A 17,591-nucleotide genomic window follows, 5' to 3' on the forward strand; every position below is an offset into this window, starting at 1 on the left:
TCGGCGACGCTTTTCGTCACGAGTGGAGTTGCGGTCTATTGTACGCCTTTCCGCCTATACCACTTCTGCCCAGAGTGCTGAAGAAGATCAGGCACGACCGGGCCCAAGTCATCTTGGTGGCTCCGGATTGGGCACGAAGGTACTGGTATCCCGAGCTACTCAGTATGTTGACCGATCCTCCGATACGTCTGCCCCATCTGGAGGATCTTCTGTCGCAGCAGCAGGGGACGGTCCTCCACCCGAACCTGTCCAGCCTCCACCTCCATGCGTGGAGATTGAGCGGCGGCAGTTGATGCCATTTGACTTGCCTCCTGAAGTCTGTGATATCATTCTGGCAGCCGGGCGTCCCTCCACAAAGACGGTATATGCCTGCCGGTGGAACAAATTTGTGGCATGGTGCACAGCAAAGGCTGTGGATCCCCTTTCCGCCCCTCTTTCTGAGGTCCTCCTCTTTCTTCTTTCTTTGGCCCGGCAGGGCTCTGCCCTGGGCACCTTGAAAGGTTATCTTGCTGCCATCTCTGCCTTCTTGCGGCTTCCTGATCAGCCTTCTCTTTTCAAGTCCCCTGTAGTTACACGCTTTCTAAAAGGCATTACTCACACGTTCCCTCCTGTCCCTTTTGTAATGCCTCAGTGGGACTTGAATCTTGTTCTCACATTTCTAATGTGCGCTCCCTTTGAGCCTCTTCATAATTGTCCTCTTCGTCTGCTGACGCTTAAGACTGCTTTTCTGGTAGCCATCACCTCGGCTAGACGGGTGAGTGAGCTCCAGGCTTTATCATCAAAGCCTCCTTTTCTCTCTGTTCATCCGGACAAGGTTGTCTTTCGGCCTCGTCCCTCCTTTCTTCCGAAAGTGGTGACCCCCTTTCATCTTGGGCAGTCTGTCACCTTGCCCACCTTCTTTCCGCCTCCGCATCCTTCCAAAGAGGAAGAGAGGCTCCACCGTCTGGACCCAAAACGTGCGCTCTCCTTTTATCTGGACCGCACAAAGCAGTTCCAGGTGGACGACCATCTTTTCGTTGGATACGTGGGTGCTAAGAAGGGGAAAGCTGTGCACAAACGGACCATCTCTCGGTGGGTCGTTTTGTGCATCAAAATTTGTTATTCCTTGGCAAAAAAGGACCCTCCTGTTGGGCTGCGCGCCCATTCTACTCGGGCCACGGCGGCTACTACTGCTTTGGGACGGGGTGTCCCTTTGCAGGACATCTGTCAGGCGGCAACGTGGGCTTCGCTACACACGTTTGCCAGGCATTATTGCTTTGACAGCCAAGTCCGGAGGGATGGCTTCTTTGGCCGTTCTGTCCTCCAGGACTTTCTGGTGTGATCTTGGTTCGCAGACCCACCACCGGGGATGGTATTGCTTGGGTATCTATTCTAAGGTGAGGAATCTAACTAACGTGTTTCTTTCAGATGAACAAGTTACTTACCTTCGGTAACGATGTATCTGTAAGAAACATTAGTTAGTTAGATTCCTCACCGACCCACCCATCCTCCCTGTTCTGCGAACCGACATCTAGGGTTAAGGTTATCCTTTTCGGCCCCTAGATTTTGTTTTTGGCACCAGTGTCGGTCTCTTGCATGGCTCTGCGTTCCTGGCGCGGAAAGCTATGTACAAGAACTGACGTCAGCGCGCGAGGGCGGCGGCTAAGTACTCCGACGACGTCATTCCGGCGCACGACGCCGACGACTGACGCGGAGCCGCAGACGACGCCTAGCGACGCGCAAGGGGTATTGCTGACGAAAAATCTTCCGGATCCAGTCTCAAAGTGTATTTATTTATGTGATTTTATGTAGTGCGGACATTACCAGGGCGCTTTACAATGGAGCCAAAGAATATTGCATGTCAGAACTCTCCCACTTCCATATGTTTCAAGTCAGAACTCTCTGCTATGCCCAGACACTGCATGTAAAAGCTCTCCCAGATCGATGTTGAAAGGGAAACCAAACTCACCAACCCAGATAATACACGTTGCTTCTCCTCCACGCCGGTATGTTGCTTGGTAGAACTCCCAAACTCAGGGCACTATGTATCAGAAATATAGAGCAGCCTGGCCTTGTCCTAAAGCTGGTGCCTGTCTGGCACGTCACTAAGGCTGCTGCTGACAGCGCGCTCATGCGGCATACAATAGCACAGCCAACAGTCACCAGCAATGAGAAATGCACACTAGCCCGCTGCTCTTGAGACGACCGCTTGCCTCTCGCTGCTTAATCAGCCTCACCACACTTAATCTGCTGCAACACGTTTCTTGTGTTAGCCAGGCTTCTTCTAGAGAGGTCTCAGCAGGAACTGGACCGCACCATGAGGTCTAGCCGACAGCAGAATTCCACACAGGTGTGGTAAATAATTTAATTACCGGTACTTAATTTGATGCGGAAAATTAATAAGAATAGCTCAATAAAATAAGAGGCAGAATCCGTGGTATTAGAGGTTCGGAACGGGCTTTATTCCAAAACACAATTCGAATTTGTGGGCTTCATATTCCATCACCACGAAGGTTCAGGAAGTGAAGGACAATACTTTATTGACAGGTAATCATTTTTATAGAAGAGGCATTACAGTGAAACAGATGCAGGAGGCGTAACAGTTGATAACAGAGATAAAAACATACATGCGTAACTAAAATGGGTGTAACTAGGCGTAACTAAAGAACGTCATTAGGTATGATGTCACAAATGGGTGGTTCCATGAAAGAATTTCGCAATGTCAGCAAAAATACTTGGCAGAGATGCGCGCGCAGCAGCATGACGTGTGATTGACGTGCAACTAGGGGGTGAATGGGACTTGACATTTAGCTCTACATGTGGAGACAGAAGTCTGGGGTTATGTCAACCTAATCCTAAATCATATCTTACATCCTATGTTTAAAGAACTGTGTTATCCGAGAGAGAGGTCTCTTAGGATAGAATCTTATTCTATACTGACTATACTGACTGTTAGTGCGTGTACAAGCGTCTAAGTGTCTACACTAGATGCGAGGGCAGAAATCTTCCATAGTAACAGGGCTATGAATTACTTGCATAAAGACAGAGAAGCCGGGCCCTTTTGCACGGTAGCTAGAGGAATGTTTACTTAAACTGCTAGACAGGAATGCATTGGATGAGGAGCGGAGCAGAGCAGATAATCTTGAAGGTGAAATACCGTTTTTGGCAGGCAGACAGGCCGACAGGCCGAGTCAGGCACCGTTAGCCGCGCAGGGAGTAGGACAAAGTTCATGGATACAGATGCGAGCTCAGACTGGAGCTTTCAGAGGCAGAAGGCAGGAAAAGGCTTAATGGCAGAATCAGGGCCTACTCGCCTGGACTGTAAAATGGCATAAATGAACCATATAAAGCCGGTGGCCTTTCATACTTAGGAATAGGATATCCGGCCCATTCATGGCGGATCTGAAAGAGGACATGTTGACGGTGGACGCACATGTGTTTGCGTCTTCATAACTGGAACTGGAGGGAACATACATGTACTTGTGATTTATACATGAAACCGTTGGGGTCCAAGATAGGGGACATAACTGATCATAAAAATCCATATTTCCACACAGGGACACAGCTCGTTGCCAAAATGTTTATGACACAACAGGATTGTAAGGTGTGAACCCCCTGTTCCCATCTCAGATGTCTCTGGCGGGGCGCTCTCTTTAAAACTAAAGCACCCCCGTCACATGCCTCTAACGTAGATGCACCCACCGGGACAGTATTCCAGTCCAAGCTATCCTAATAGAGAGCTCTCCCAGCCTGGGCTACCAGTGAAGGGGCTTCTCCTCTCCAAAGTCCTGCAGTGTAGCGCCCTTCTACCCTGCGATGCCTCATGTGGGGCTCCCTCTTTCAATGCACCCCAGGGGAACACTCCGTCGGGCGCTGCCACTGGGGCACTGGTTGAGCCTGCAATACCCTTAATATGGCGCTCTTCCAGCCCCAGGTGCACCAGTGGGGCTGTCTTCCAGTCCGAGTTACCTCTGTGGGGTTTCTTTCAGTTTAGCTACCACAGGAAGAGCCTTCTTCTAGTCTGGATGTTCCAACCAGAGATGCTGCTCCTGGAACGCTCTGTGCTCCCATTGAGCAGTTTCCTCACAGGAGTGCTCTATGCCCCAAGCGCTGTATGTCCCCATTGAGCAGCCCTCTACCGAGGCGCGCTCTATGCCCCCATTGAGCAGCCCTCTTCCCAGGAGCGCTCTATGCCACTCTTCAGCAGCTCTCTCCCATTGCCTGTCGTTCCTCGACGGAGTGGCCCACCTCCTATTTCTACATAGAGTTGCAAGGGAGTCTGAGGGCTGTTTCAAAGTAAAATGAGCCGAACTTTCATGTGGTTTCTGCCCACTGCTCCCACCAGATACTTCACAATATGTTGCCTTTCTAAAAAAAAAAAAAGTCATACCACTTTTACAGGGTTTCTTTAACCTAGATTGCACAACTGCTCCGCAACTTAAAACTTACCAGTAAAAAAATATATATTAATTACACAGGTGAAACCTAATGCATTTTCAATCCTTGTTTTTAGATTAGAAGCTGCACACAATACAATGCAATAAATGTATTCTTGTTCTAAAGATGTGTCCACTGAGGTAGGTTGTCTCAATACAGCCAGCCTCCAGCATAGAGCCAGCTTTCACAGGTAGACTCTAAGAAAACAAATTATTTTTTAATTTATTTTTAATAGTATTTTGCGTTCTTGTCTTGTTAGAACAACTTGGCGGGCATACCCACCGTGAATAAGACAGAAACGAAATCCCCACCACACACCCCTCCCACATCCCATGGATCAGCTCTCAGTGCAAAGGGCACTGAGAAACCTTCTGGGTACATCGGAAACACATTGTGCTGGTCAGATTCACAGGGGTTCCTGTTTGGATGCAGGAGTCCCAATGCACGCAGTTTTAGTAGATAGGTGGGTCCTGATGTTGTCGTTTAGATATTGAATGGCCAGGTCCCACAGTTCCATCCTTCAAATCGTGTCCAGTCTTCTGCACACAATTTGACAACTGCCATGTCCTCAGTAGACAAAGTTCTCTAGTGGAGACCACGGTCCGCCCCAGAATCCCCAAATTGTTTGTTCACATTCTTTTTTTTTATGTTGTACGTCTTGTAGCAATTAAATGGTTTTCAAGACGGTATCTGTTGTTTGTGACCAAACTTTGTATCAATCATTCAAGCTGTGGAGATGCCACATGAAAAATTATTAGATGATGATTGTTGGATTTGTGAGCTATTTTCAGCCAGAATTAACTAATCTGGGGCTAGGAAACTACTGTCCTTATTTAGAGAGGGAAAATATGCTTTGTCTGATGAGAAAGAGCAAGTTATGTCTTTGCCGCTTTCATCGCTTTCCTGAGTTTTCACATCACACAGAAAATAAACTTTCCTCTTTCCAATGCGGATAAATTTACTTGTGTGTGTATCTGGACTCTGTTGCAGTTTGATTCTTTCAGCTTCCTGGGCTTCACCGTTGACCTTTCCTGCTTCTCCTATTAATCCATTCCCCTAATCAATGTCCACTATGTCAAGACCCTTGTTGCTTTTTTGTCTTTGCCTGCAACACTAACCTCAGTGATGTTGAGGTACATGACCACAGGACCTTCATCATAGTTAACAACCATCCGACCAATGGAAGCTTAAGATTTAACTGAGCAAATGAAGTTAAGGTGGAAGAAAAGGAGCAATGACCTACTATTTCTCCACTTCAGCTCTTAAGCTTTCTGTTATTGTGTCACCTCTGCCTATCGAGTTTCTTTATAGCATGTGAATCATCACAGTATAGTTCGGAGGATAGAAGGGCGGTGTACAGTTAGAGTTACCGCAATTACAGAAATTACAGTGTTGATGAAGATGGGGGAACTTTGTCTTTGGATGATATTGATTCTCCTCATCTCAAACCATAATCTGAGGACGTTCAAAGTTTTCAAGCTCTTGTCAAAAGGGTGGCAGATACTTTTGAAATCCTCATGTACCAAATGAGCAGGCAGGCTTGCATCATCATGACCTCATGGAAAAACATTAGAAATAAATATTGAAGTTCCCTTTTGGAAACACTTTTGGGAATCTGGTATTGAATTTGTGAAGGCGCATTTAAATGAATTTGGCTGGAGCAAGTTACTTGTTACAGTGAAGCAAATAAATATTTTTTCTATTATACTCTTCCTCCCTTTTTTAGCAATTTAGTAGAGCAAATTAGGGCGCATTAGTTTTCCTTAATCTCTATTTCCTGTTCTGTGTTTCTTTCATGCCGTACCAAAGCCCTCTAAGCAAACCTCCAGTCATCATACTCCTCGTCATCTAGCAGTGCCATTGAGTAGAATGAGGAAGTGCTTTTGTTTCTGGTAAGACTTGGAATTGAGGTACTGCAGACCTAACCTCCAAAGATGCCACAAGAATTTGTATCAACCAGAGAATGACAAAAATTATCAGAATAATCTTGAGAATCTCAATTATCTAACCTCCAAAGATACCATTCAATCATGACCATATACTTTATCCATCAAGACCCATAGCATCTTCTATTGTATGTATGTTTTTAACAGTTTCACATATTTTATCTACTTGCTTCTGTATTTGCATAGAAATTTCTGATGGATACATTTACCTGTGGATTCCTCACCATTTGTATACACCAGCAGTCCACTGAAACTTTCTTTACAGCTCTCCCACATTGACGAGGACGTCATAATGCCACAGCTCTGCACGCGACTCTGCATGACCTCGTCGGAGCATAAGAAGACCTCATCCGCATGCTGACGTCCGTTCCCTTTTTTCCGTACCTTCGTGGCATAACGTGTTTTCTGTGCTTTTCGTATTGTAGGAGATGTCTTCCTTTTATACAGGTTCAGCATTGGTGCAAGTGAAGATGTCTCCTCCAAGGAAGTCCGGATTCCAGCCGTGCAGGGAATGTGATGGACAAATGCCAATTACGGACCTGCCCGACGATTGCCTTTGGTGCCTGAGTTCCGATCACGATGTCAAGGCCTGTTTGTCATGTCAAAAGAAGAACTCGAATGCCTTGAGGGAATGGGAGGCAGAGCTCTTTATGGCAATGGGAAGGGGAAGAGAGGTCATCGATGACCTCGACCTCAGTCGGAGTTACCGTCTCCCCACTCTTCATAGTCGTCAAGAAAGAAGCACAAGAAGAAGTGATGTCATGGCTCTCGGCGTCGCTCTTCAAGAGCTGTTTCATCAAAGTCAGTGTCACCTTCTCCAAGGCCTCGTGGGGAAGGAGGTGATAACTCTCTGACTCCAATTCCAGGAGTTGCTCCAGCGTCGCCCTCTACTCCAAGAACTGTGACACCTCCTGGACACCCTGAGCCAGGTATAGATCAGTTTGTTACGCAGCCTCCGCCATTGCCTGTGCCCCCCATACAAGAGGAATATTCGGTGTACCCGGCCCCTATCCTTTGAGCTTCTTGAATGTTATTTTCAGCATTTTTGCAAGGGCTCGGACTCCATCTGAGGCGCTGGCTGGCCCCATGGGTCCTCTCTCTTATTCCTTAGGAGGCTTTCCGGCACTCTACCAGCTGGCTCCTTTTATGCCTATGACTCCGGTGAACGGGCGTCCACCGACGCCTGGACAGATGGTGCCATTGCGAGTGGAAGGATTGAGGCAAGAGTCTCCGGTGCCGAATTACCCCTCTTCAGCTCCGTCTGGATCCGAACCGGCACCGTGTCACTCGTATTCAGTTTCTGAGCAGCTGCCGGCATAGTTACCGGAAAACACCAACACTGGTATTGGTGCCACCAACGCTGGTACCGAAGATATGATCTATAAGAGAGCCTCGGAGGATTTTTGAGGAGCAGCAATATTTGTATAGAGAAGCTCAGGATTTGGAAGAAGGTGAAATTGTTGTCTTGGATCCTAATTGTGAAGGGCTGGATCTGGCAAGCGGTCTGGGTACCTCTCCAGAATGGGAGTTGTTATCCCCACAGGGTATTGTGCCACCTGAGGTGACATCTTATCACTCTGTATCAGTGTGTATGATGTCTTCAGTGACTGACTTCTACCCACGTGTCTGAGTGAATGTAGTCACTGTAGCTAAGAAACTTCTCGGACACTTGAAAAGTTTCGTAAAGTGCATAAAATCAGCAGAAACTGGTACACCTTAGTCCTTGGATCTGATATCCTTCAGTCTGCTTGCAGTTGGATATGTGGTTCTAGGCAGTCAGCCTGCGGCATGTGATAAGCAGGCTGTGCTTTGTGCATCACCACCTGGGTTGGAATGCAGACTTTGGCTGGTGGACCCAATCTGCAGGCTGCAGATCGCAACAGACGTCCATGAGGCTGGTGGTAGTGAGGCATGGGCTTGAAAACGGAAGCTGTTGAGACTGTAAATCAGTTTTTTTGCAATATTCTAAAGTCATGTAATCATTCAAATGCAAATCTAGCAAAGGTGGAGACACTGGAGGCGTAGCAGGAAGAATGATGTGCCTTCCCAATAGGCTCTCGTAAGTCTTTTGGCTAAATGTGGCTTGGTTAAACCTCTCAACAGTTATACACAATTCTTTGAGGCTTATATAGTTTGTGAAAATTGAATATATTTATGAAAGATTTAACATCCACCTGGAGGGCTATGAGTTAAGTATAGCCTAATGTAGTTTCAATAACTTGTTTGAAGAAATGACAAAAACCTCTCACAATAATGCATTTTGTGTTAGTGTTAAAAATGTTTTGCATATGTTTTTGTGTTTGTTCGAGGTATGATTGTGGATTATGAATGTAGTTTGTACTTTTGTATGATTTTGGTAGTTAAATATTGACTTATAAAAGATGGATTTCAAGAAGTAGTAAGTCTTTATGTTGATAGCAATATTGAATAAAGTATCTTTGTATTTGTCAAAACATATTTGTGTGTCTTGTATCACACTTTATCACTGACTGATCATTTAATTAAAGGCAGGTGGATGCACTAGTCTATTTTAATTTCTAACCATAATCATTCATTGCATTTGGTGTAGTCAGGAGTGAGGTCCCATGAATAACATTATTTACTAATCGAAAGATGCTGAAATACAGTTGAGGTACAGACCATTGTGTCATATGGTTTATAGTTTATGTACCTTCTTGTTGAACATTTGGAGGCTGAGTCTGTGATAAAATAAGTGGAAGGAGTGAATCGAGACACCATCTCTGGCTCCAAGCTCCTTCCTTACCACCATGGAAAGTTATCTGCTGAACTGAATCACAGACTCATTAATTATTTTTTGCATTTCCCCACTCGTAGGCTTCCCACACTCATGACGCAATAACAGAGGCAGCCCAGTTAATGAAGGAGGCGGTGGATGATCTTATGGTGACTCTGAACGAAGCGGCCAGTGAGGTGGGCATGGTGGGAGGTATGGTGGACTCCATCGCCGAAGCGATGAATAAGGTGAGGTTTTATACGTATGCTTTTTTTACCCAATTTTCTTTTTTGTTTATGAACATTTTAAAGTATAATTGACCAGCTTCACTGTTATTGTCGCAATAAATAAATATATATTATGCTTATAAAATGCACAGTGCTCACAAAGAAGCTCTCTTAAATCTAAATGAGTGACCTCTAATCCAAAAATATGTGTTATGTACAAAGCTAAATGTCGGACCTTTTCATTTTGAAATGCCTGTCCAACCTTTTACCCACTGTGACATTTTTAAATCTCTTTACAGATCCCCGTCAAGGAGTCTAAAGTCTGTTTCACTGCCTAATTTTTTTTGTTTTTCAATTATTTTACAAGGGTTGTTATGCACTATAACTCTTAGTTTTCAAGTTCCAAACATCGAACAGTTTCCTTTAGGATATTCGGGAGATGCCAGATGAATAATCCTTTGAAGTAGCTGACATTTTCACAAGTGTAAATATAGCATCTTGCACATCAGAGTGCACTACGACAGAGTAGTGCTGTGTGGTCAGGCAACACCTCTGTGCCAGTAAATGTATCCCAAACTTCTTGTTTATTACCAATTATATGGCGCCTTTTGCTGGACTCACTGTTTGTTTATTATTCCTGTGAATGGGCATCTTCTGCTCCTGTGAGGCAAACCTTTTCCTTCCTAATAATGATTTCCTTGAGGTATTTTGCCCTCAGTAACTTAGTGTGTTACATGATTAAGTTATGTCACACACCAGATGCCTTTGGTGGGTTTGGGATAGTAGATTTAGGTTTTTAGTAGACCCTCATACACTTTCTAATTTGATTTGGAGAAGATGCATTTTTTGCTCCACTAGGTGATAAACTTAAATCTTGCTATAGCACCTTCACTGGTCTAATTGGAAACTTGCACAGTACAACCATAAAAATGTGAGGGAGAGTAGTTTCTGGCTTCAGTGTTTCTATCATCACTGCACCAGGATTCTTGGGATGTATTGTTTCTAACATCACGTCATCATAAATGAAGAATGTCGCTTTTTTCTGCCTATGCTGTATGCCATCAGTTGCAAGCTTTTGAAAAGCAATGGCACTAACTTCTGATTCTTTAAATGCCAATCCCTAGTGACAGGTAGAGAGTCTGACAGATTGTACCATAAAAATGTAATCACGCTTGTGGTAATCATATTGTCATTCTCACATTATGTAATGAAAAACATGTATTGCTGTTATGTAGCTGTGACCATGCCAGGTGACGAAATTGCTTTAGACAAAGTGAATCCAACAAGGACACGCAACTTGTAATGCTTTGCAATTCCTTTATTTAGTCGTGTGTTCTAGCAGTGCTTTGGGGCTCTCATTTGACAGTCTCCTCCTATTTCAGTTGGATGAAGGAACCCCTCCAGAGCCCAAAGGATCATTTGTGGATTACCAGACCACTGTGGTCAAATATTCAAAAGCGATTGCAGTGACTGCCCACGAGATGGTGAGTAAACCTTGTTCATTGTTCTGTGAAAGCACATGCATTGTATTCAGGGCATAATAATAGGACGGGTGTTAATAGGGCTCTGTACATTTCAGTGTATGTGGAATATATTGTACCAAAACATTTGTAGTGTAGGTGTGTAAAGGTTTGTACGCGTGTGCTGAAATAGAGTGGTGTGGCTGCCCAGTGCTACTCTGTAGAAAACTATACTCCAACGTTTCACTTGTGAAAACGAGTTGGGTGTTGACTTAGATCATTTTAAGACCAGAGCAGTAGTGCCTTTGTTTTAGACACTAAATGGCCCTCCTTTTCAGACAGCAACGTGTCTTACAGTAGGAATTGCTTGCAGTAGTGCAAATGCAGCCGGTGGAAAATGCATGTACTGCAAGCAGTACTCCAACAAAGTTGATTTGTGCTGCCGTGATGTATGTTATACTTCTGCATTCAGATGTATTGATTTTTTTTTTTGCTGCATGTTTCCTACAGTGGGTTCAAATGTTGATTGTCTTTTAAAATAGAGCCAACTGCCTGCTGCCACCATTTGTGCCTTTGCCAGCTTTCTTCTAGTGCTGGGGAATCTGACAACTCACACCAGTTTGCAGGACTAGCATGTTCTGCTTTAGGGCCACTTCTTTCTGTGTACTCTTTCATCCTGTACTCCTCTGCTGTGTCCTGGCTGTAATTTGATTCTTAGTCTAGCCCCCTTTATGAGTGGCATGCACCAGCAGTGTAAACTTGAGGGCAAACTACGGTCACACACAGACATTAATATACAGAAAGCTACATGACTCCACTCACTGGGGATTCAACCGGACCACATAACATTGCTATGGCCATACACACCAGCATACCTGGAACGTCATGCAGTGAACAGCCTACACTCCTACACACACATTGCAGCACAAATAATTGCTTGCTCTTAGAGCATGATTTGTGATGAGAGCACTGCAGGACATTTTGCCAGTTCAGAATGTTTTACCCTTAATGGTGTCTTGCTAATCAAATCCTGCTTGAGAGTTTACCACTGTGAGATAGTAACCAGGGGTACCCTAATCATTTAGTTTGGTCTTTTTTTAACTCTTTGACTGGCCTACGCCTTGTTCAATACACCTTTATAAAGTGGGATTGTTTTTTTAACTTAGAAGGTGTAAGGCAGAAAGAGATGTTTTTTCTGAGTCCTTTTCTTAGGTTGTCCAAGATGCTTTGTGTTGCCCACAGTTCTGCAAGAAAACACATCTTTATACACACAGTCGGAATTATTCTATATTGCAGTATTCAGACCAGTGAGCAAAAGGTGGCGTGGAAATAGATCTTATGTATTTTTACTTTGTAAATTGGCTAATAGATATTTGTTACTAATAATTGAACATAAGCATTCTAGCAGACCACTGTCACAGCTTCCACGTATTCTGTTGTGGGATTATTTGGCTAATGAGATCCCTTGTTCTACATCTCTGGTCATCCTGTCACAATTGTATAAACGCCAAAACAAAACATGTCATCCAGTAAGGAAGAGACCAGAAAACAATACATCACCCCTAAACAATACCAACACAGCACATTCTAACACCAGACAGCTAGTATGGTTTATAGGGCTCTGCAAACCCTAACAAGATGCCATACAGTTTGTTACTTTTGACATATACTTCAAGCCAGGCAGTGAACATGCCAGCACTACCAGATGGCACTTATTGAAATTGTTAAAGATGGCTGGGTACACAAACCAAACAACACTAACCACGGCAACACACTTACAACTAGGCATTAACACAGAATCAGCATACCACTACTATGATCCCCAAAATAGCCTTTTCTAGACTCTCCCCTACTCTACCCCTCTTTGCACCATCTGACACCTTTTTTTTTTTTTTTACAATACTGACCCCTCTAAACAAGCCTTTTTTAACCCCTTGCATGCCCGCCCCTTTCCCCGCCCAGTGCCGCGCCTTGCATTAGCGGGCGGAGTTCATGACGAGCTGGACTCGTCATGGGCACAGCGCCACCGCAGCCCATGACGAGTCCAGCTCGTCATGGGCACTGAAGGGGTTAAACTCTTCCCTCTGACTCTTCCCCTCCACATCCCTTTTTACTCATCCCAAGCCTCCCACTACTGCAATGACTTGCACAAAAGAATATATATATATACATATACATCCTTCACTCTTCTATCCCTCCACTATCCTTTAAAAAGAAAAAATAACAGACTAACATGTCCACTTGTCAAATTTCATATTTCACTATATTAATTCACCACTAATCCTTTATGGGTTCCGAGTAGCGTGCTACTCACCGAAAAAAGCGCGCTTCAGCACCTCATTAGGGGTAGCAAGCATTATATAAATGCAACCCTTTTTTTTCCTCTTCTATCCCTCCGCTATCCTTCTCAATCCAAATAACTGACTAACATATCCACCTCTCAAATTACTTTCATATTTCACCATACTAATTCACCATTAATCCTTTATGGGTTCCGAAGTAACATGCTACTTGCCGAAAAAGCACTTCAACACCCCATCAGGGGTAACAAGCGCTAGATAGATATGCAAACCTCTGTCCCTCTTCTATCCCTCTGCTACCCTTCTCAATCCAAATAACCGACTAACATATCATCCACCACTCAAATTACTTGCATATTTCACCATACTAATTCAACACTAATCGTTTAATGGGTTCCGTAGTAGCATGCTACTCGCCAAAATAAGCACTTCAACACCCCAACAGGGGTAACAAGCGCTAGAGCGCAATGCAAACCTTTTTCCCTCCTCTATCCTTCCGCTTTCCTTCTCAATCCAAATAACTGATTAACATCCACCACTCAAATTACTTTCATATTTCACTATACTAATTCACCACTAATCATTATGGGTTCCAGAGTAGCGCGCTACTCCGCAAGAAAATGCTTCAACACCCCATTAAGGGTAAAAAAGCGCCATATAAATGCAAACCTTTTTTCCCTTTTCTATCCCTCTGCTATCCTTCTCAATCCAAATAACTAATATACACCACTCAAATTACTTTCATATTTCACTATACTAATTCAACACTAATCCTTCTTGGGTTCCGGAGTAGCGTGCTACTTGCCAAAAAAAGCGCCTCAACACCCCATCAGGGGTAACAAGCGCTTTATAAATGCAAACCTTTTTCCCTCTTCTATCTCTCCGCTATCCTTCTGAATTCAAATAACTGACTAATATCCACCACTCAAATTACTTTCAGATTTCACTATACTAATTCAACACTAATACATCTTGGGTTCCGGAGTAGCGTGCTACTCACCGAAAAAAGCGCTTCGACGCCTCGTCAGGGGTAGTAAGCGCTATATAAATGCAATTACAATACAATACAATATTACCCACAGCTCACCTATTCATGATCTAATTTAACAATCCAAAATTATACTCCGGTCTGTGACAGCATGCTCAAGACCAGGGTGTGAAGTTACCTGAACACTGACAGCACTGTAGGACATGCAACCATAAAGCACATACATACTTAAGTTATGTTACACACCTGGGCAGAGTTTAAAGAAAAGAGCTTTCCTTACCAGTGAAACCCTCTGCCAACGCAGCAGATCTGAAGAACTACAGGCCCATCTCGCTGCTCCCCTACCCAGTGAAGGTGCTTGAGAAGGCCATCAACCAGCAACTCACCGCACACCTGGAACACAACAGTCTCCAACCTGGAGCCCTCTCAGTCAGGATTCTGGGCCAACCACAGCACCAAAGTAGCCTTTATCACAGCCACCAATGACATCTGGGCCCTCCTGAACCACGGAGAAACAACAGCCTCATCCTCTTGGACTTTCAGCCGCATTCGACACCTTATCCCACCACATTATGACCAACAGACTCCACCACATCGGAATCCAGGGAGATGCCCTCAAATGGATCACCTCATACCTTGCCGGAAGAACCCAGAGAATCCCTCTCCCACCTTACACCTCGGAACCTAAGAACATCATCTGCGTTGTCCCCCAAGGATCGTTTCTCAGCTACAACCTCTTCAACATGTACATGCCCCTCCTTGGCCAGATCACACGGACTCAACATCTTATCCTAAGCTGATGACACCCAACTCATCCTCTCACTGTCAAAAGACCCCTCCACCACCAGAACCAACTTCCAAAGGTGCATGTTGAACGTCGCTGAATAGATGAATGAAAACTTCCTCAATCTCAACACAGACAAGATGGAATTCCTCATCTTCGAGAACAACACCTCACCATGTAACAACGCTTGGTGGCCCACCGAGCTCGGCTCACTTCCACCCCTACAGATCATGCCCACAACCTCGGTCTCATACTGGACAGCAAGCTCTCTATGGAGAATCAAGTCAATGCAGTCTCATCTGCCTGCTTCTACACCCTGTGTGTGCTTCGCAAGATCTTCAGATGGTTCCCAGTTCATACAAGAAGGACCGTCACACAAGCCCTTGTCCCCAGCAGACTGGACTACGGAAACACACTCTACGTAAGAATCAAGGCACGCCTCCTGAAAACACTACAGACAATACAGAATACAGTGGCTTGACTCATCCTCGACCTCCCCAAATGGATCCACATCACACCACACCACACCTCAAGAAATTTTACTGGCTCCCGATTCAGAAGAGATGCCAGTTGAAGATGCTGACCCAAGCTAACCAGGACGACGAAGGACGAGCATACATCAACAACACATGAGCCTCCACCGACCAACCAGACACCTGCGGTCCACCACCTTTTTCATCGTTTACACACTCCCGATACGGTGTGGCAACAGTGGTGGACGCTCTTTCTCACACCTGACAGCCAAGGCTTGCAACAGCCTCTCCCTGCACCTCAGTGCAACTTCCTCGCTCCATTAATTCAGGAAGGGACTCAGGACCTGACTATGCGAATGAGCAGCATACAATACAGCAACCTACACTCTCCAGTGCCTTGAAACCCTCAGGGGTGATTTGCCACGCTCTATAAATCCTTGATTGATTGATTGATTGAGTGGCAGTTTCACAGTTCTTTCAGCCTCACATATAATGTACCTTAAGCACTTTTGTGATATGGCCATGACATTTGACACATGCTTGTTTCCCTAAATTAATATTGCTCAATTAATTGTTTACAATAGCAGACTAAGTGTTATTATTATCCAACTCCCTGGTACTTATTTAATTAACCGCAAAAGAGTGTGTGGCTGGGTGGAATACACTAGGATTTAAAGCTGAATCTTTCCAAGTCATAAACATATCACTGTAGTGGACACATTAGTCTAGTAAACCATCACCTTGGCATTGTTCAAACTCTCCAGCCTCTTCCAATCCATATTTTCTAAATATGTACCTTGCGAACAGCTTCACAAGGACTTCAAATGGCTGTTCGTTTTCATCTGGTTATTCATCTTCTTTCACTGTGTTGTTTTTCAGATGAGCAAATCCTTTACAAATCCAGAGGAGCTTGGAGGTCTGGCCTCGTTGGTAACCAGTGATTATAGCAATTTGGCTGTTCAAGGGCGGATGGCAGCAGCAACAGCGGAGCCGGTGGAGGTCAGACCCATGAAACTAATCAACATACATATTTTACTTTCCAATGGTTTCAGAATATGTGGCCCTGTTTTTCACACATGATTGTGGTGTTTAATCCAAGTTACTCGTTAAAGAAAGCAGGCAGAGCATTGAAAAGTAATGCTAACTTCAGAATTCTCCTGGTTGCTATTAGGCACCTACAAAAAATTTAAGCACTTATTTCATTTTGCCAGGAATTGTCTGTAGCAAATTAAACAACCCAACACAAGTTTTTTAAATTGCCTGAGTTCCATTGTGTTTTATCTCTCACTTTCTTTCCAATGCGTGAGGTACATCTCCTTAGTTTGAAAAGAACCTGCTGCACTTGATACACTAGAAGCGGAGGCATAACTCTTTATTTATTGTTTGTTCTATTAATAATTTTTCCCAAAGTTCTTTTTCATCCAATTACGCATCCACTCTGTATAATATTATTTTATCAAGTTACATGCAGTGTTGCAGGGATTCTGCACATACACAGAACTATTTGCAGGAATATGGGACCTCTGTGTATATGGGCTAAGCCTTCCTACTGCCTCAGTCCCCACAATCCCCGGACCGACTAGCTATAGTGTCTCACTCGCTCTCCTATACAATCATGAATATGCAAATGATTAGACACCCCAGAACCCAACACTCCTGACTCTCTCAGGAAGCGCGGTAACAAGACGTACCCTTTCGCTCACTCACCCGTACTTGTCCAGAATAAGAATTGACAGACACTGTTACAGTTTAAAATGTTTATTTTAAGTATCGTGCTCCATAACGCAGTATACGAGCCACTACCAGCAGAACAACGCATAATCCTAAAACAGCATTGTAACAAGTCCATATATTATAAAGGGTGATGTCATCTTATATAGACAGTGGATAAAGGACTGTAAGGCTTGACCACCCTCCCCTTGGTAAGAAGAAGAAGTATTATATAATAGAAGATCTCTGGGCTTTGTCAGCAGACCCCATACCTTAGTGCCTAGATGGTAGAGCTACATCATAGCAAGAGCATGGCTCTTCTCCCTAGTAAATTCCCTCTCCAAGTGTGTGTTAACCAAACATGCGTTCCCATAATATCGAAGCACGAGTCTTCAGCAGCCGCAGCTGTGTTAGCGTGTTTTGTCTAGGTGCTAGGGACTGACCAGAACAGAATAACAAGGGGCATTGTTTATCGACCTTGCTCACTGTCTACAGACTAAACTCCAGGAACAGACAGAGAATGCACAAAGCAGACGGTTCTCATGTGAAAGGC

General features: G+C 44.4%; 1 protein-coding gene across 7 annotated transcripts in view; it reads left to right on the forward strand.

Moving 5' to 3' along the window:
* The window catches only part of TLN2 (talin 2), a 1,262,084-nt gene that overhangs the window by 1,005,925 nt on the left and 238,568 nt on the right, over positions 1–17,591 (forward strand). For all 7 annotated transcript variants that reach the window (XM_085643650.1, XM_085643649.1, XM_085643651.1 and 4 more), the window contains 3 exons: positions 9,198–9,344; positions 10,706–10,807; positions 16,208–16,327. In XM_085643650.1, the coding sequence (XP_085499776.1) occupies positions 9,198–9,344; positions 10,706–10,807; positions 16,208–16,327 (369 nt within the window). The remainder of the gene's footprint in view (positions 1–9,197; positions 9,345–10,705; positions 10,808–16,207; positions 16,328–17,591) is intronic.

This window comes from Triturus cristatus, chromosome 3_1 (genome assembly GCF_964204655.1).
Source record: "Triturus cristatus chromosome 3_1, aTriCri1.1, whole genome shotgun sequence".
NCBI lineage: Eukaryota > Metazoa > Chordata > Amphibia > Caudata > Salamandridae > Triturus > Triturus cristatus.